The sequence below is a fragment of the Fukomys damarensis genome, unplaced genomic scaffold (assembly GCF_012274545.1).
Source record: "Fukomys damarensis isolate Sample0158 unplaced genomic scaffold, DMR_v1.0_HiC HiC_scaffold_33, whole genome shotgun sequence".
In the NCBI taxonomy this organism is placed as follows: domain Eukaryota; kingdom Metazoa; phylum Chordata; class Mammalia; order Rodentia; family Bathyergidae; genus Fukomys; species Fukomys damarensis.
This window is the reverse complement of record NW_022900945.1, coordinates 1667925-1683576: the sequence shown is the minus strand read 5'-3', so window position 1 is coordinate 1683576 and position 15652 is coordinate 1667925. Positions and strand designations below refer to the sequence as shown.

The following is a 15652-nucleotide window of genomic DNA, read 5'->3' as shown; positions in this document are numbered from 1 at the left end:
GAAAGATGGAAATAAAGTGTTTGTAGATGGGGAGGGGAGGAGGGGGTGAAGGGAGGGCAGGGGTAAGGGGAAAAAATGAGAATCAAGACTTGTCATGTAGAGGTACAAGATCCCAACAATGAATGTAATTGTATTGTATCCCTAAAATGTACCAATAAACTCAATTAAAGCTGAAAAAAAAAAAAGAATTGATTGCCTTTTAGATTTTATGGTTGCTTACTTGTAGACTTGTCTGTTTCCTCTATTTCTTGTTAGATTTTGTTTCAGTTGTTGAAAAATGGATTTATTAAGATATATTTCATATACTGTACAATTCACCATTTTGAAGTATACAATTCGATGGATTTTAGTCCATTCACAGATATGGCAACTCTTATCATAGTCACTTTAAAACATTTTTATCACTTAAAAAAAACCCTTTACCTTTTGTCCTGTTGTCTGCCTTCCTATCCCAAAGCAACTAGTAATCATTTACTGGAGTTTTTAATGGCTCATCAGCAAGGATCGAAAGAGACCTGAAACCATATATGTCCCCAGGTGGCTTTTAGTGTTTTCTCTCTGTGTAAGGAGTACAGTGTATCTTAGCTATTCTTTAAGGTAGGATGAGTCTGCCAATGAAGTCTTTCAAGTTTTTTTAAAATCAATATATATATATATTTTTTTACATTTTTTTCTTTTTATTGAGTTTATTGGTACAATCTAGGTATACAATACAGTTACGTTCATTATTGGGATCCTGTACCTTTACATAATAGGTCTTATAAAATCAATATATTTTGATTTCTGATTTCTCCATTTTTTAAAGTTACTTTTGCTGGATCTAGAATTCTGGGTCAACAGTGCTTTCATTGTAGCATTTGAGAAATATGCCATTTTTTTCTAACATCCATGATAAGATTTTTGGTGAGAAATTTGCTGTAATTTGTATTTTTTTGTTCCTAGAGGTGAGGGAGGTGTCATTTTTCCCTGTTGCTTTCCAGACATATGTGTTTGTGCACATACGCATGTATTCTTTAGTTTTTAGAAATTTGACTGTGTTATGCCTTGACATACATTTTTTTGGGTTTGTCTGAGATTTGCTTAGCTTCTTGAGTTTATAGGCTTATGTCTGTCTGTCACATTTGGGAGTTTTCAAAACCATTATTTCTTCAGGTATTTTTTAGCCCTGCCTTTTTCCCCTCTCTCTCCAGGACACTGAAGATGTTAAGATATTCCCTTGAAGATAAAGTCCCTGACATTCTGTTTTTGTTTTTTTCTTTTTTTGGTACTGGGGATCAAACTTGGGCCCTTGTGCTTGCGAGGCAGGTGGTGGAACCACTGAGCCAAATCCCTGGCCCGACATTCTGTTTTTGTTTGTTTTGTGTTGTTTTCGCTCTGCTGTTCACCTGGGGAAGTTTCTGTTTTTCTATCTTCAAACACTGATTCTTACCTTTTTTGTGCTGTCAATTGTCCTATTGTATTCTCTGAATTTTAATTTCAGTTTTTGTGTTTTTCAATTATAAATTTTACACTTACTGATAATTCTACTTTATATTTTTTATTTCTTTGCTGAGACTTTGTTTAGCCTAGAATTTCAATTCTTTGCTGAGTTTCTGCTTTTTAAAATGCATTTTAAGTTTGTTTTTAATCGCTTACTGAAGTATTTGTATGTTTGTTTTAAAATGTGTCACATAATGCTTACATCTCTTATTTTAGTGTTGACATCTACAGATTTTCTCTTTTCATTGAAGTTTAGATTTTTCTGGTTCTTAGTATGAGTAATTTGTTATTGGAAACTGGTTAGTTTGGATCTTGTGTTCTGAGTCTGTCTAGATCTTTCTGAAACATGTTCTAGCTGACTTCCCTGACATTTCTCTGGTTGTAGGTGGGGTGGGGTTACCTTGTTACAGGAATGGGTTAGATGTCTAGGTTTTCCATTCGTTCTCTTTTGGTGTCATTGTTGGGTAGGAGTAGCACGTTTTGCTTGCACTGGACATCACTCATAACACATGGCTAGGACAGGCAGTAGTGCTAATTGCTGTTCTTTGTGGCCTCCATTGATATACAAGAGTATGTGACTGTCACGCTGGGCAGTAGTGGAAATCCTTACTCTACCAAGGCTTTCTTTGACACCGCCCAGTGATAAGAGCAAGGGGTGCCTGTTGCCTCTGTGGGAGGCGGATCACCAGATTCCTTCAGTGGTCTTTCCTGATGCACTGGGGTAAGGCACTCATGGTGCTCTAGGTACAGACATCCCATCTCCCTATCAGACCTTTCTTACCCTGTCCTGATGGGGAGAGCTGGGTGCTTTGTTCTAGCTTGGTGAGGGTAGAAGCCCAGCTCCCCCTCAGCCTTTGCTGCTGGGTGGTACCAGAGTTTTCCATGCAGTCCTTGGCTGGAGTAGAGCACTTGCTAGCTAGGTAGCCCCTCTCTTGTGTTCTTTGACTGGGGAGAGTCAGCTTTTAGTTGAGGACACCCCAACACACACACATTCTGCTAACCTTTATGTATGTGGGTTGAGAAATTCGCTAGTTCCAAGTCTGGAATATATAAGGCAAAAATAAATTTGAGGTAATTCGCTGTTGTGCTGTTCCTTAGGTTGTGAACACCCAATGGTGTGCTTTGTTTTTCTTCACCTTTAGAATCTTCCTGTTTGCCTGATGTGTAATTTCGAAGGTTAACAGTTGTACGCAGTAGGAAGAGTGGGACAAGTATGTCTACTGCATCTTTCTGGCAATGGAAGTGGAGAACTTTTTCATGTCCTTGTCGGCTATTGTATCTTCCTTTGTGCGTTGTCCCATCAGTTTTATTTTTTCCCATTCACTTGAGGGTGTATTTTGTCTTTTTACTACTGAGATTTAGAACTTCTTTATATAGCAGTTTAGGTAGCAGTTTTGTCAAATATGTACTGTAAATATTTTTCTTAGTGTTGCTTGCCTATCCATTTTCTTAACAGTGTCTTTGATGTATCAGGTATTTCTTTTACGGTTATTCCTTTCTTTGTCATGTCCAAAACCCTTTGCAAGCTCTGGTATTATAAAGACATTCCTCTGTGTTCTCTCTAATTTAAGCATTTTTCTTGTGTCTGTGATCTGTGTCAGTATATGTGAGGTTCTTTTTTGTTCATATGGATATCTGTAGATAGAAAGATTTAACTTGCTGTTGTTGAATTGCCTTCTTTCCACTGTTAGGAATATCGTCATAGTGTGGTATGGGTAGGGAGAATAGAATGTTTCTGAGAGAAAGTAACATGAATTTTGGAACTTAAAGACTCAGTTTCAGATTTCTGCTCCCACATCTTGTGGCTGTTTTGTTTTTAGAAGTTGCTTAACTTATTTAAGGACAAATTACTTATTTATAGAAATAGTAATTATCTCTGACTTATAGCCTTTGAGGAGATTTTAAATGAGATAACATAAAATGATAATAATTTAGTTACTGTCTTTTGAGTGTTTATATGTGTTCACCATTCATTGTTTTATTTAATATCTGTAATATATTTAAAGTGTTGCTTTACCTGTTATTAGACATTTAGTTCAGCAGACCATCTACTTAATGCATACCTGCACAGAGCGAGTTTCAGTGTTTTCCAATTGCACATCTTGAAAAATATCATGTTCAATTTTCATTGGTATACGACTTCATATTTATTGTATGCCCTTTATGCTTTGCCTGAATACTCTTTCTTTCTTGAATTAGACAAGCAGTATTATATTAAATAGTATATTTTCAGCCTTGGTAAAAGAATGATAAAAAAAGAATGCCATGAATCTTTTATTATGGCTAATAGATATTTATGTATAGGTTTTCTGGGTCTGTACTTTAGTTTTTTGTAGCTATTATGACAAATTGCCACCTTTTGAATGGCTTAAGAATAAAAACATTCTCCCTCACTATAAGTGCCAGAAGTCTGAAATTGGTATCATGGGACTGAAGTCAAGGCTCTAGTAGGGCTGTGCCCCTTCAGAAGTTCTAGAGGAGAATCAGTTCTTTGCCTCTTCCAGGTTCTGGTGTTATCTGTCATTCCTTCACTTTTGGCCACATCACTTATATCTTTAAGGCACGAATCTTCACATTTCTTTCTGCTCATTTTCACTTGGCTTCTTTCTCTGTTTTTGTGGCCCAAAACTCCTCTGTGTCCTTATACGAATATATTAATTACACTTAGGGACCCACCAGATAATCTACTAGTGTGATTAAGATCGTTAATCATACATGTAAAGACTTTTATTTTACTTTATTTTCCATGTAAATTACAAGTATCCATGTGTTGGCTGTGAAATATAATTGGATCACGATTGTTTAGCCTACCACAATCTGGTTATGTATTTTTACTAAGATATTCAACAATAATAACAAATAAAATTAAATCACTATTTAGAAACTTAGTAATAAAAAATTTTAAAGATATAAAAAATAATTCTAATGAATACTTTGAAAATTGTAAACTGTAACAAAACTGTTAATTATAGTTGTTTTTGTATGAAAGTTATGGGCAAAGTCAAAAAAGTAAGAAAGTTAAAGAGAGTATGACCAAAAGCATAAAGGAGTAGTAAAAGGCCAACATTTTGTGGCTTCTTTAGCAGGGCTGGTTGAATATCTTTCAGAATTTTAGAAAGATACACATTGAACACAGAATATTAAAACATTTTTCTTTGCCTAAAGTTTTATAGTTCCTATGCTCATGTCTTCCTTTCTGTCCTTTTACTCCCTCCTCTTACAAAGGTGCCCCTTACTGAAGCAGTGGATCCTGTGGATTTGGAAGATTACCTCATTACTCATCCTTTAGCTGTGGATTCTGGGCCTTTGAGGGATTTGATTGAATTTCCTCCAGATGATATTGAAGTTGTCTATAGTCCTAGGGAATGCAGAACCCTCGTTTCAGCTGTGCCTGAGGAAAGGTAAGGAGGCATTACTTCTTTGGTATTTGGGTAATAATAGAAAGACTGTCTTCCGTTATTTTATATAGATCCTATTTCTTCTGTTGGTCTCTTTTCCTTTTATAAGAACAATGCCCACCAAATTTTCAAACATCACTGTTTTCCTATCTAAACTATTATTAATTTTTTTAAACAGTGAAATGGATCCACATGTTAGAGATTGTATAAGAAGTTATACAGAAGACTGGGCAGTTGTGATCAGAAAGTAAGTTTTATGTTTATTGTAAGACTTAAAAATACTGGCTAGCATTTGTAAATGGATTAAGGTAGATGATGCTTAGAAATTTATATAAAATAGTCAAGAATATTTTACATAGATATTTTATCTTTTGGTGTTACATAATCACATCTCCTTATTTTCCTTATAAAATAGGTTTGTGTAATAGTATTTCTAAATTATCACAAATCATTAATAACTAATACATAATTGTAATGATTTTATAGTCTTTTTTTTTTTCTTTTTTAGGAAATCACAGCTAGATATTGAGTAATTTGCTTTTTTAAAAAAAGATTTCAGTGTAGTGAAATGTGAAGAGTCCATTTTCCAGATTCTGCTATTTGAAGGTTTCTGGTTTTTTAACTATCCAAATATTTGTAGGTCTTTGACCTGTACATCCAGTCAGGTAAATATGTGTAAAAGTGCTATTTTGTTATAACACATAATTTATTTTTCTAATGGACTGTATGAATATCAAGTCAGAATAAGACACAGGATGCAACTCCTTTTCCCTTGCTAATGTGCATAGGAAAGAAGGGTCTTCATACTGAAACTTCATAGCCTTATAATTTTCTAACGGAGACATATAATAGCAAGTACTGGAGAATTCTGTTATGATGTTACGGTTTTCACATGTGAAGTAATATGTGCTAAACAATACTAGAAAATATGATCTCTCCATTGCTTATTTTGTCTCCATGTTTCTGTCTTATTTCACTGGTCATAATATTACGCTAAGGATCATTCAGAAGGGCAGTGCTGACCTGCTTTTTAGTTTTACTGTGGTCTAATAAAAACACGGTTTGCTACTCTTTATGTAGAAGAACTGTTTGTATTGACTTACAATTTTGGTAAGTATTCCAGTAGTCAGATTTTAGACATTATTGAAGAAAACTGTTCCTCTTAATTCAAAGGCCATTATTTCTATGCATATTTGTTGGAAAGTATAATAAAAAATCTTAATAAAGGGAAGAGTTGTAAAATATCTTGACCACAGAATCATGGAATCTTCTAATTTTGGGGTTGCTAACCTTGGTTTGGGCAAATGGGTAAGGGAGATAACATTTTTAAGGTACTTATGTGCTGGGTATTTTATTGGAGACTTTAGACTCATCCCATTTAAAGTTCTAACAGATAAGGTAGCTCAAACTCAGAATAGTTAAGTAACTTCTCGAATATCCTATAAACTAAAAAGTGAAGTGGCCAGAATTAGAGCCTAGGGGCATTAGGTTCTAAGGTTTATATTTTTATGTTGAGGTGAATATTAATTAACTGCTCAGGTAAGTAGAAGACAAAAGGGATACTTTTGGTGGACTGGAAATTTACTGAGGTGAAGTGTCTCTGAAAGGGTCTCTGAAAGATAGAAGATAGCTGTGAATACAACATAGGAGAGGATTACAGTATAGATTAATCTGTGGGGAAGACACATGCAAAAGCTTCAGTAGAATTTGAAAAGCTTAAAAGCACTGATTTGCAGGCACTGGAAAAGGGACCTGGGACAAATGTTGGATGTTTGGTTAGTTTGAAAGCCTACACCGTGTGTGTACAATGGCAGCCTCAGAGATACCTGCCCCTTTCAGGAGCACTAATTCCGGAGGCTTCAGCTTATGGGGTGGCGTCCAGGTGGACACAGTCTGGAGCAGAAGGGGCCCTCACACCTAGCTACTGGCAGACTTGGTCTGGAAGCATGCTTTGCCTTTCCCCCATAAGCGCTTGAATCTGGTCTAAGATTAGCAATTCAGGATAGATGAAGAGGTTATAAATTCAGAAAGGAACATTGAACATAGAATTGCCAAGTATTGGATTTGCAGAAAGCCAATGCACTTAAAGAGAATTTTCAGTCTACAAATAAAAGAACTAACAATTTAGGAAATGGTCAATAGAGCCCAAATTAAAACTCATAGTATAATGAGTACGTTTATGTATTAGTTTACATAAGAGATGTGAAAGGATATATATCCATACAAAAATCAATGTTATCTTTAGAAATAAAATTATGTTCAATGAAAACAAATATTAACTGATCAGAGAACTTAGTGGCAGAGTAGGTGGGGCTGAGCCATAAGATGAAGACATACAATTCTTCCATAGTTCAGTAAAAATCGGTTAAAGGACAAAAAGTACATATGTGTCTCAAGGGTCCCAAATGTAGCGGGCACAGCACTTGACACTGATGACATAGCAGTGCCCATGTTCGACTTCCCACTTGGGTGGAGCTCATGTCCTTTGTTTTCTAGTGGGGAAGAAGTCAAGGACAGGAACCAGGCACAGAGAATGTAGTAGAGGCACATCTTATGGGGAAAAGCAGAGTGAGGGGATGTGAAGGGCCAAGAAGAGGGACAGGCTTTCCTATTTTGTATCAGTAGTCAGAGGAGATCTTACTGTGAGTTGATTTTGCGCAGAGAAGTGAAGGAAGTGAGAGTGAGCCTTGTGGCCAACTGGGAGAAGAATGTTAATAGGCACAGCATTCCCACATGTTGACTTCATGCTGTCAGTGTTCAAAAAATGGTACAAAAGTCAATGAGGCCAGAACAGAATGAATGAATCTGAGAGTGTTGGGTGATGAGGTCAGAAAAATGATGGTCTAAATGGGGTTGGATGGGCATTGTGTAGAGCTGCAGTCAAAACGTTGGAAAGAATGTGGGTTATGAATCATTATTTTTTCTCAGCTGTCCTGACTTTCATAAACTACAACACTGTTTTACCAGAGCTACTTACATATGCATCTTAACAAATTACATACTTTAAAGTGATCGTGGAAGAATAAGATAGTGCCTCTGTATCCTTTCATTCTACTACTGTATTTCCCCGAAAATAAGACCAGGTCTTGTATTAATTTTTGCTATAAAAGACAAAATAGGGTTTATTTTTAGGGGTTGTCTTATTTTTTTCATGTACAACAATCTACATTTATTCATTTATTCAGTACAGAAATCTACATTTATTCAGATACAGTCATGTCTTCTTCTCGAACATCATTATAACTCTCTAAACCCCGATTTTCTGCCTGAATTTATATTGACTCCATTTTCCTTAGAACCACTGGTCCCAATCTCTCATGTCCTACAGTAGAGCTCACCTTAAGTGAGAACTTTTTGTCTGTGTATCCTGCTCATAGTGCATCATTACAACGTATGATGTATTGAACTGTGGCAGTTCGTGTTAGATACAACCATGTCTGCTCATTGTCAGGTGTGCACGTTTTGTGCTCTGGGTGGTTGTTCGGCCAAAGCCTGGAGTTCATTCGCTTACATAGGCTTTCGCCTCTCACCCACATGTACTCATTTTTATTGTTAAATAATTATAATTTATATCATAGGGTTAAGTATTAATGTCAATAATAGTATGTGTATTTAATTGTGTATTAGTATTGTTTTATAATTAAATACATCTGTCTTGTGTTGCAGCAGACATACTAAATGTATCTGTCTGGCTGATGATCTTAACTTGGGCTTAGTTTTGGGGTATTAGCATCCTGAAAAATCCTGCCAGACCTTATTTTCTGGCTAGGTCTTATTTTGGGGGACATATGGTATATTGAGCCTTTATTTTGGTTTTTTCTTTTTGTTTGTGCTGTGCTGTCAACATCATGAAGCTGTTATTTTAATAGCTTTACCAGCAAGACAGAATATGAGTGATACATATAAAATAGGATTATTATTTGATGAATTGATTGATTGCAAGAGCCATGCCGTTTTCTGATAATATCATTGTTTTGTTCTAATTAGAATATTCTTGTGTCAGTGAAGTGTTGGCTCATGGACAGTAATTGTTTTTTGATCAGTTCTTATTTGATGTTCTTGGATATTGGGTTTTTATTGGGTTACTAGGAAAGGTTACATTAATTTAAAAGCTGTTCTTAGCAACTTAAATATTTAATTAAATGATATTTTAATAACTTGAATAATATATGTGTCTTAGCTACTTTCTTAATGCTGGGACACAGTACTGGACACCCACAATTTGAAGGAGGAAAGTTCTATTTTATAGAGGTTTCAGTCCATAGTCAGCTGGCTCCAGGGCATGGCAGAGCATTGCTCATTGGCAAGGCAAGCAGGAAGCGGAGAGAGTGATCAAGGGAGGTAGGAGGGAGATGAACCCTTCAGGCCATGCTCCCAGTGACCATCTCCTCTGACCGGGCTTCACCTCTCAACATCACAGTTAGTTGTAAACTCCTCAGTGGACTCATCCAGTGATGAGTGTCATGCCCCCGTGATCCGTGATCTGTGATCCATGATCCTGTGGGCCCGTGGGGCTTTGGGAGGACGTGTAGATATAAACCATAACAGTATGTGTAGAATGGTGTATACAGTTTTTCATTTGACAAGTTTGCAGTTTATATAATGAGATATACCAAAACTTTTGAAGTTCACTGATTTGTATTTTTAAAATTTATATTATTAATGATAATATACATCCTGCCTTTTCATTTTATTCTTTAATTTGGATTCCTTTTTTTTTTTCACTGACCTATTCTCTGAATTGAAACTAAAACTTAACTTATATACAAATGGTTGGCATGGTAAGAAGGAAAATATGGTTAATCTGGAAATCCATAATCTGCTTTGTAGTTGGGTTAAATGAACTTTGAGTGGAAATTTGTTAAACCTCTGGTTAAATGTTTAACACATTGAAGACTGATAGAATACATTGTTATCTAAAGAGAGAATGTTTGCCTTGTTACACAGTGATGCTGGAAAAATGAAAAAGTTTTAAAAATTGATGTTTATTTTATCTTGAATAGATATCATAAACTGGGAACAGGATTTAATCCCAATACATTAGATAAACAGAAAGAAAGGCAAAAAGGTTTGCCGAAGCAGGTCTTTGAATCTGATGAAGCTCCAGATGGCAGCAGCTACCAGGATGAGCAAGTAATACTTCTGTTCTTAAATGACTCTAAGAAGTATTTTAAGTAGGTAATTATTTAATTAATGCATTCATATTTAATGTTGTGCATGACAGGATGATCTTAAAAGACGTTCAGTGTCAATAGATGACACTCCAAGGGGAAGCTGGGCCTGCAGCATCTTTGACTTGAAAAACTCACTTCCCGATGCCTTGCTTCCTAACTTACTTGATCGAACTCCAAATGAAGAAATAGACCGTCAGAATGATGACCAGAGGAAATCAAATCGTCACAAGGAACTCTTTGCTTTGCATCCATCACCAGATGAGGTATCATTTCCTATGAGAAGCTATTGCTTATTGAGATAGATCTTTTGGTGCTATGATTTATAGATAACAGTGGTGGTGAACCTATGGCACATGTGCCACGGTGGGCTGTTTGTATCATTTAAAGCTCTGAAAGGCTTACCATACTGATATATAGTATTATAATAATGTTGGAGATAAACTGTAAATAGCTTTACATTTTGTAAGTGAAATATTTTTATACTAGTGAACTTATTCTTTTATGAATTGAGCATACCTGTGATTCAATAATGTCTGGGAAAAAAGGTCATTCTTTCCTGTGTTTAATTGTGAAGACCAAAAATACTAGATCAGTAGAGTAAGTTCTTAAGGTAAATTGTGAAGTATTATCATATGATAAACATATTTATTTGAGTGTTGCTTCTCACTTTGTAGGAAGAACCAATAGAACGGCTTAGTGTTCCCGATGTACCCAAAGAACATTTTGGTCAAAGACTTCTTGTAAAATGTTTATCACTCAAGTGAGTATTCATTTCTTTTAGTGTATTATTTTTCCAGGATAATTTTGACTGCCTGTACAGCCGAGTACTTTATACTTTTATCTGTGTCCTTTTGAGAAGTCTTTTTCTATACATCATTTTAAATGCTGTTCAGCATTCAAAGATACATATGAAGCTAATCTTTAGGACGCTTTTGGTTCACAGTGAAGGTAACTCTTTGCCTTGGCTGTATAATTAGTCTATAAACCTGGAAAACATTCACTGAAATTATTGCCACTATTCTTAATTGGAGAATATAAAGTGAAATATGTTTTGCCCTAAAGAGTTGATTTTATATGTGCTAAAATACAGGCTTTGTTTTTTTTAAGATTTAAAAATATTAACCTTTAATAAGTTACTTCTCACATCATTGAGGTAACATATATTTACATTCTGCATTACATTGTGCTTTGTCTTATTTCATGCTATATTTGGAGTAATTTTATAAGGTAGATATTATTTTCTTGAATTTGCAAATGAGGATACTTGGGCTCAAAAGGATTAACAGATTAACTGGCATTGGATGTTACACATCCAATAACTAAAACAAACTATGTCTTGTAACTATTAATATCATAAATCAATTGTTAGTTTTGACTTTAAAAATTTAGTTCACACAGCATCTGCACACCTATTATAATTTTTGTTATTTAGCAGCTGTTATGTATCACAAAATTCACCTTTTTAAAATGTGCAGATTGCTTACTATGTACTCACAGTGTTATGCAGCTATCACTGCAGTCTAACTCTAGAACATATTCCGTACACAGAAAAGCCAGTACCTGTGTTAGGTTTCTTGTGCTGAATATCAGAAAATACCATGCACTGTGTGGCTTACACGACAGAAGTTCATTTCTCACAGTTCTGAAGCTGGAAGTCAAATATGGTGCCAATGGGTGGCTTTGGCTGAGGTCTTATTTCCTGGCTCACAGGTATTTAAGTGCCTTCTCCCTGTATCCTCATATAGTCTTTTTTCCTTGTGTACATGAAAAGAAGGTGGCTCTGGTGGCTCCTCTCTTCTCTCAAAGATACTGATTCCATGGAATTGGTGCCTCACCCTTAGGACTTCTTTTAACTTACTTGCCTCCTTACGGGCCACGTCTTCACATACAGCTACATTAATTGTTAGGACTCTAGCCTAAGAATTTTAGGAGGATACAGTTCAGTTCATAGCAGAAATTATTAGCAGTTACTTCCGTTTTCTTTTCCCTTAAGCTGTGGCAGTGACTACCTTATTTTCCATTTCTGTGAGTGCATCTACCTGGATACTTAAGTAAATAGAATTGTTTGGTGTGACTTTTGTGTTTGGTTTCTTCACATAGTATGTTTTCATCGTTCATCTATATCAGTAATTCATTCCTTAGTATGACTAAACAGTGTCTATGCACTACCATATTTATTTATATACCAGTTGATGAACATGTGGGGTGTTTCCACTTTTTAAAAAAAGCTTTATTGAGCAATAATTCCCATATGCAGTTTTCCTAGTGTATATCCAGTGTTCACGTCACCTGTGAATTTAAACCTATCTTAGTTACTTTTTGTCTCTGAGACACAATACCCAATACCTGAAAATTAAAGGAGGAGAGGTTTCTTTTGGCTCACAGTTTGTAGACATTTCAGGCCTTAGTGGGCTGGCTTTAAGGCAGGGTAGTATAGCAGAGGGACCTGGCAGAGGAGAGACAGCTCACTTATGGCAAGGCAGGAGGAGGAAGAGGGAAAGATCAGGGGAGCAGTGGGCAAGAGATAGACCCTTCCAGGCCACGCTCCCCTTGACCCACCTCCTCCAACCAGGCTTCACCTTCCACCACCACATTGAGCTATGTGGTGCCCCTCTGATCTGGTCACCTCCCCAATGCCCCACCTCTCATTGAGTTAGGCTTTGGGGGACAGCTAGATAGAAACCATAACACCCAGTATACCATTAATTAGGTTTTAAAATGTTCACAGATTTGTGCAGCTTTACCACAGTAAATTTTAGAGGACTTGTGTCGCACTGTCTTTGTAACTCTGTGTCTCCAAATGTTTGTGTGTGTGTGTGTGTGTGTGTGTGTGTGTGTGTGTGTGAAGGAAACTTGGCCACTACATCCCATCATATGAAAAATATTATTCACAGATTGATAGTAGATTCAAGTCTGAAAGACAAAAACAGTAAAGTTTTTAGAAGACAGTGTCAGGACATCTTAATGAATTTATAGAAAGGATTCTGTACAGAATCCTCCACTAGTACAGAAAGTTCTCCACTAGAGGAAAATTGATATTTTATTTCATTAAAATTGACAACTTTTGTTTCTTAAAAAAATAAAGGAATCCATAGAGGGGGAAACAATATTTCCAACACACATATTTGACATTGTGGTAATATCCAGAACACATAATTACTCACTGATGAAGAAATGTTAGCAGTAAATAGAAAATGGTCAAAAGAGGATGTGCAGATGGTCAGTACATGTGTGAGAAGTTGCGTGGGCAACAGTCCAGTGCAGTACCATCACCCAGTGGAGCAACAGCATCAAATGCCATAAAAGATGCAGAAGAAATTTTGCAGAGGCTGATCTGTTATGCATATCAATAAGGTCTGCCCCGCTTTTTGGCTTCTGGTTAAGTTAGCAGGAAGCTGTAGAGTGGAAGAGAGTGAAATCTGGGTTGGAGAGTTCATTTCCCTTGCTCCTTTGCTGATGAGTTGCCTTGATTGTTTCCTCCTTTTCTCCAAGGCCACAGCTTTTGTGAAGGGCCTCCACTGTCCTTCCTTGTTTTTGGTTACCACTTCCATATTCTCTTTCAGTCTGAGGTTGTGATGCCAATTTGCTAATGCTTATCCCATGGAATGGTAATTCTGTGTCTTTGGATTTCTGTCCACATCTTTGTAGATGACCTTTATCAAAGTCTTAGCCCTGTGGAAATACACTGTCTTCTTCAAGAACCGTGACCAATTATCAGAATTCAGAAGCAAGTGATATAGAGCAGGGTTATTAAAACTTCAGCACTAGTGACATTATTTTCTGGATAGTTTTTTGTTTTCAGAGGTTGTTCTGTATAATGTAGGATGTTTAGTCAGGTCACAGGCTTCTGCTTGCTAAATGCCAGTACTACTGCTGCAGTTGTGACATCCAGAAATGTCTGTCTTGCCAGATGTTCTGTTGGGTACAGAGTTACCCTTGGATGAGAACCAGTGCTATAGAGTGTTAGTTTATCTTGTTATGTATTATTTCAGTCAGTAGATATTTACTAAATGTTTATGTCTGCAAACCATAACTAAACATCTCAAGCCTGAAGTTATAAAATAAATTTTGACATATTCGTAAAATGGAAATTATGTCAGCGTGAAAATTAATATTTATGACATGAACATTTGACCATAAAATGTTGTTTAAAAAGACTAACAAATAGCATGTATAATATGACACTGTTTGTTTAAAAAAGTTTTTTTTCTGGTACTGGGGATCAAACTGAGGACTTTCTGCTGGCCAGGCAGATGTGATGCCTCTGAGCTATATCCCTGGCCTTTGTTTTAAAAACATTTTTACAAGTGCATTTGTACAGAGAGAAAAGTCTAGATGGATTAAACACTAAACCATTAATTAAGGTTTGTTCCACATAGTGGAATTTTGGATTCCATTCTGAATATTTTTTTGCAGTGAATGTATGATTTATACTCTGAAAATATTAGGTCGGTCTGTCTGTCTGTCTGTCTTTCTTTTTTGGTACCGGGAATCGAACTTGGGTCCTTGCATTTGCGAGGCAGGCGGCAGCGCCACTGAGCTAAATCCCCAGCTGAGGTCTTTATTTTTAAAGTTTATTTAACAATAAATAAATCTGTATATATAAACAATGAAAGTACAGACTAGGAAGTGATTAGTGCCACAAAATAGACCTGAACTTTTTTGAGGCTTTTAGGAAATTTGAGATCAGTTGTAACTGGAGAAATGAAGTAGGGTTAGAGCAGAGATGGTTGATTTAGACTGCATGGGATAAAGATATGCATGGGAGAATGGATTTTAGGGAAAATGTAATATAGGTAAAAATGCAGATGTAGAAGTCTGCAAGGTATTGAGAATATTTAGTTTTGGAATCAGAGTTTTTATGCAGCCATGTCTTTATTTTCTGAAAACTAAACCAAATGATAAGAATAGCAATAGTTATTATACTGTATGTCATCTTCAAAGTAGTTACTCAATATGAGACATAGACCAAAAAGATTTTTATAAAAAAGAAAAAATAGATAGTAACAAACTTTCTTTTCAGCTGACATAAACTATTAGTATAAATTAAACAAATTAGCATATATAGAGATTTTTAAAACAATGGAATATTTAGTTTTGGGAAGTATTTGAACTTCTCCCTACTTTTTATTTATCTTTTTTCTGTTTTGTTCTTTATTTGTGTGTATATACATATACATGCATGATGTTTCTCAAAAACCATGCAATATTTGAGTTTGTGTGTCTGACTTATTTCACTTAATATTATATTCTCAGATTGTATCAATTTACCTACAAATGCCTCAACTTTATCTTTATGCCGCATGGTACTCCATTGTGTCTAAACATTTTCCTTATCCATGCATCTGTGGATGGGTATATACATTGTTTGCAAGATCTAGCTCTTATAAATTGCGCTGCTACAAACATGGATATGCATGTATCCCTGTAATATAATGTTCTTAACTCTTTTGGGAAGGTTCCTAGGAGGGGGCTAGCTGGGTCAAATGGAATTTCTACTTTCAGTTTTTTGAGGAATTTCAGCACTGATTTCCACAGTGGTTTTACCAGTTTACATTCTCACCAGCAATATAGTAGAGTTCCTTTCCCCCCATATATTCA

The 15652-nt window shown here is 35.9% G+C and overlaps 1 protein-coding gene across 9 annotated transcripts in view; it reads left to right on the top strand.

Moving 5' to 3' along the window:
* The window catches only part of Dock7 (dedicator of cytokinesis 7), a 172219-nt gene that overhangs the window by 2853 nt on the left and 153714 nt on the right, over positions 1-15652 (top strand). For 7 of the 9 annotated variants that reach the window (XM_010605047.2, XM_010605046.2, XM_010605045.2 and 4 more), the window contains exons 2-6: positions 4705-4880; positions 5056-5124; positions 9881-10010; positions 10102-10314; positions 10726-10811. In XM_010605047.2, coding sequence (XP_010603349.1) covers positions 5060-5124; positions 9881-10010; positions 10102-10314; positions 10726-10811 — 494 coding nt within the window. In that variant the 5' untranslated portion in view covers positions 4705-4880; positions 5056-5059. Of the gene's footprint in view, positions 1-4704; positions 4881-5055; positions 5125-9880; positions 10011-10101; positions 10315-10725; positions 10812-15652 lie in introns of those variants that run through there. The other 2 variants (XR_004515065.1, XM_010605041.3) reach the window with 1 other exon arrangement.